This window comes from Brassica rapa, chromosome A04 (assembly GCF_000309985.2).
Source record: "Brassica rapa cultivar Chiifu-401-42 chromosome A04, CAAS_Brap_v3.01, whole genome shotgun sequence".
In the NCBI taxonomy this organism is placed as follows: domain Eukaryota; kingdom Viridiplantae; phylum Streptophyta; class Magnoliopsida; order Brassicales; family Brassicaceae; genus Brassica; species Brassica rapa.
Window position 1 is genome coordinate 11,464,170 of NC_024798.2, and position 5,087 is coordinate 11,469,256.

Below are 5,087 nucleotides of genomic sequence, written 5' to 3' on the forward strand. Positions count from 1 at the left end.
AATCCTACACAACTTAAATTATTTGATTATTTTACCGGTGTCAGGTGACACCCTTCTTTCCCAAGTAGATCCGCTTCTGCACATGACATTAATGAAGCAAGCAGGCATGCAGATCAGGTGCAATGCACATGCTCGGACAGGAGAAAAACAAGCAGGTGCACGGCACATGCCTGACCAAGCAGCTGGATTCCTTGCTAGCTCTGACCAGACATAGCAAGTCAATCCGCTCTTAACCATCTCTCGGCCAACATTCGACCAGACACACCTCATCCATCGGCTCTCTACGAGACCTATCACGGGCTGGTACCATTAGACAGTCCAGTGGGGACATTGAACTAGCTACTGATTATTGTTTTAGTCTAGACACGGCCAATTTCGAACTGAGTTTTTTACTGTCCTCATACACAAAAGAAGCAAACAAAGAAATTATTTCCTTCAAACTCAATACAAATATTAAACAAATTAGCATTTTCATCCAAGATTTCAAACTAATACCAGCTATGAATGAATTACATTTATGATTTAAAGTGTAAATATTCCTCCGAATGTTAATTTTCTCTTCCAAGTTTCGACACCGATATTGACTTCCGTATCTGAGTTGACACAATCGTGTCTTGTTACTTATGGAGCAATCAAACCAAACCACCAAGTCCACATTTACATTTGTTGGAGTCAACTCAACACCACGTGTCATTGTATATTATCCAAACAAGCACGTATAAGTTCGTGACAAGTTGAGTAAATAGAATCAGTAAACAGAAACAAACCCATTCAAACTTCGAGTGCACCATTTCCAATAAACATATGTATGTTGAGACATGAAAACAATATTTTTAAAAAGCTATTTCAAACATCTAGTAATTAAGACATTGTCGCATTTTAGGTTTACAAGTATACGCATATATGGATTCAGCACCTAAGATCATCTATATATTGAGAGCTATATCTCATAAGTTTATTACCTCTCCATCAAAATCTAATTGAAGAAACAATACAATTGTTTTAAGTTAAAATATATGGCCATGAAGAATCTCTCATTTCTTGCAGTCCTATCTCTCCTAGCCTTAACTCTTCCATTAGCCATTGCTTCTGACCCAAGCCCCCTTCAAGACTTCTGCGTCGGCGTCAACACCCCATCAGATGGTGGTATGTACATGATGATGACTTCATAATATTTTTTTTGCCGTATTGTTTTTACTGATTTCTCATTTCTTATACTCTTTACTATTTGGTTATTTTTCTCATCAGTGTTTGTGAATGGAAAGTTCTGCAAAGACCCAAAGCTCGTCACCGTGGATGACTTCTTTATGGCAGGGCTTCAAAATGCAAGACCCGTAGCTAATGTAGTCGGGTCGAATGTCACAGCCGTTAATGTTAACAACCTTCCAGGGTTAAACACCCTTGGAATCTCACTTGTCCGCATAGATTATGGAGTAAATGGACAAAACCCACCTCACACCCACCCACGTGCTACCGAGATCCTCTATGTTGGACTTGGACAACTTCTTGTAGGATTTGTCACATCGAACGGAGATGGAAACCGTATGTTCACAAAAACACTCAACGAGGGTGATGTATTTGTGTTTCCAGAAGGACTAATTCATTTCCAATTCAATGTGGGACGTTTTCCTGCGGTTGCATTCGCTGCTCTGAGCAGCCAAAACCCAGGTGTTGTCACTATTGCCAACTCTGTGTTTGGGTCTAACCCTGCGATTGACCCAAATGTTCTTGCAAGAGCATTTCAGTTGGATCCAAAGGTGATCATGGATCTACAGGCCAAATTCTGATCATGAAATGAAAAATATTGTGGCACTTAAATTTTCTTCCATCCTTTGTTTGAATAAGGATCATGTATTATCTGTTCATCAGTATAACGTGACATTGTGTTAAATTTTTGTATTTCCCTTTAAGACATTTTCAGTGAATTACATGTCTCTTTTGGTCTTTCTTTTATTCCGTCCAGAATGTATTAATGCTCAGAAAAGTTATTTTGGCAAAAAGACTATTGTGCCTAATTAATTACAAAACGGAATCAGAATTGTGAGTAATAGAGAAAATGGCCATAACTCTTCCACGAAAAGACAAATTAGCCAAGTTCATCTATCACCTGCCAGAGGTGGACCCATGTAGACCAATGGGGTGCACCTGACACCCCTTAAATTTCTATATCTTTTATTTGTTTACTAAAGCCTAAGAGTGTTGGACATATAATGACAACACATGGTTGAAGTTCAAGAGAGGCATAAGAACACCTTTACATGGACGGCTAGGTGCTAAGCCTAAGAGTGTTGGATTTGTGCAAACCATTCTTGAAAAGGGGAACATGGTTGTCACATTTTGTTCTGGTGAAGCTCGTGTGCTGGCAAGTGAAGTTGTTAAGTTGATTCCATTGGACGGGGGTCAGCATGTAAGACTCAGGAAAGATGTTAGAGAGCCAATCACGTGATAGTTGTTAAGTTGATTCCATTAACCAATTTACTTGACCATATGAGTTTCTTTGGGCTGGCCAAATGCATTGTTTAACATTTCCTTGAGCTGAGATGGTATGACAGTGTTTTGGAGGCCTTTGTTAATAAAAACAAATACAAAGCAGAAGTTAATCTTTGCCAAAAAAAATATTTGGAGAAGTATCTTCACCAACATATGATATAAGTTAGATTTATTAAAACAGAGTGACAAATTTCCTCGGCTTTCAATTTAAAACCAATTGGCAGTAAGTAGAACGACCCAAGTATTTTATATATTACTTAAGTCCCATTCATATTTCTAATGTTGGATTTTATCTCCAACACCCTCCCTCGAGATAATGGTGTATATAACCATTAATCTCGCATAATCCCTCATATCCTTTCCAAGACAATACTTTTTTCTAGCAATCTCGGCGGAACTTAACCTTCTATGGGCCATCAGCTAATGGGATGATCAGGCCATTTTTCGGGCCGGATTAATGGTTCAGTGTGTGGGCTCGCTCTGATAACCTAGACTTTCAACTTAAAACCAATTGGCAGTAAGTGGAGTGGCCTAAGTCTCTTATATATTACTTACGTTCCTTTCATATTTCCGTTGTAGAATTTTCTCTCCAACACCCTCCCTTGAGATAATGGTGCGTATAACCATTAATCTCGCATAATCCATTATACCCCCTCCGAGATAATGCTTTATTTTCTAGCAATCTCGACGGAACTGAGCCTTCTATGAACCATCAGCTGACGAGATGATCAGGCCACTTTCTGGACCGGATTAATGGGTCAGGGTATGGGCCTGTTCTGATACCATGACAAGTTTCATGTGTTTTCAACTTAAAATCAATTGGAAGTAAGCAGAGTACCCCAACTCTTTTATATATTATTTAAGTCCAATTCATATTTTCAATGTGAGATTTTATCTCTAACACAGAGCATATTTATTGATAATATTACAGTATGTCACATGATTAAGAGATGAAGAATTCTTCATAGCATAGACGATGTAAAATGAAGATCAAATTCGGACGTGGAAAAACTCTTACAAAGGCAGAAAAAGTGATATCAATACTATTAAATTAGTAACATGACCAATTAATGTAGATTAAGGGTCTGACTGGTTCAAACGCAGCGGTTGCGGTTGCGGCTGCGGACGTTTGCGGATGCGGGTGGTTGCGGTTTCTAGCGGTTTTAAGAGATTTGTACGACTGGTTCTGCGGTTAGAAATTGGTGCATTTGCGGGATACTTATGACTGGTTAACTACCAAATACAGCAGCGGTTAAATAATAAATTAACAATATTTACATTTTATATAATTATAAAAATATCAAAAATCATAATATTATAATAAATATGTAAATTATATTTTCAAAGTTATAGTTTTAATTTTTTTAAATTATAGAAAATATTTTTATTTTAAAATTTTATAATATTAATTAAAATATAATAGATATATTTTAGTATTTTTATAATTCCATTTTAAAAATTTTATTTTTATTTTTATTTTTGTATTTATATGGTTTTAAAAAAAAAAGAAAAAAAAATTATCCTCCCGCAACCGCCCGCAACCGCAAACGCTAGCTGGAACCAGCTTTTGATTTTAAGAGGTTCGGAGCGGTTTGAAGCGATTTGTAGCGGTTTGTATGATTGTTTCGAAACGCTGTCAACCGCTACCAATCGCAAAAGCTGCGTTTGCGGGTGGTAGCGGGAAAACCAATCAAGCTCTAAGTCTAACTATTTTTATAACTTCATCTAAATAATTATTTGAATATATTACGTAACCAGTTTTTACTAATATTAACCTTTATTTAGTTCCATAATTCTAGGGATCTACTTCTCTCAATTGATTTTAGTCGATGGTTCCATTTTAATTCCAAAATTTTTGTGAATCAGCTTTCTCAGTTAGGGCCTGACTGGTTCAACCGCAGCGGTTGCGGTTGCGGTTGCGGGAGTTTGCGGATGCGGGTGGTTGCGGTTTCTAGCGGTTTTAAGAGATTTGTACGACTGGTTCTGCGGTTAGAAATTGGTGCGTTTGCGGGATACTTATGACTGGTTAACTACCAAATACAGCAGCGGTTAAATAATAAATTAACAATATTTACATTTTATACAATTATAAAAATATCAAAAATAATAATATTATAATAAATATAAAAGTTATATTTAGAAAGTTATAGTTTAATTTTTAAAAAATATAGAAAATATTTTTATTTTAAAGTTTTATAATATTAATTAAAATGTAATAGATATATTTTAGCATTTTTATAATTCCAATTTAATTTTTTTATTGAATATTTTTATTTTTGTATTTATATTTTTTTGGAAAAAAAGAAATTTTTTTTATCCTCCCGCAACCGCCCGCAACCGCAAACGCTAGCTGGAACCAGCTTTTGAATTTATGAGGTTCAGAGCGATTTAGAGCGGTTTGAAGCGGTTTGGAACGGTTTGAGCGATTGTTGCGAAACGCCAATAACCGCTACCAACCGCAAAAGCTGCGTTTGCGGGTGGTAGCGGGAAAACCAGTCATACCCTTAATTATTAGTGGATGGTTATATGTAGGATTAATAACATAGGAAAATAAAATGATCTTATCCTGATACATTAGTTACAAAAAAAAAAACAAA

General features: G+C 36.2%; 1 protein-coding gene across 1 annotated transcript; it reads left to right on the forward strand.

The window, feature by feature from the left end:
* Positions 1-639: 639 nt before the first annotated feature.
* LOC103864164 (germin-like protein subfamily 1 member 11) lies at positions 640-3,793 on the forward strand. Its single transcript, XM_009141924.2, has 2 exons — positions 640-1,146; positions 1,249-3,793. Exons 1-2 carry the CDS (start codon positions 1,017-1,019, stop codon positions 1,785-1,787), a joined length of 669 nt encoding a protein of 222 aa, XP_009140172.1. The 5' UTR covers positions 640-1,016; the 3' UTR covers positions 1,788-3,793.
* The last annotated feature ends 1,294 nt before the right edge of the window (positions 3,794-5,087 follow it).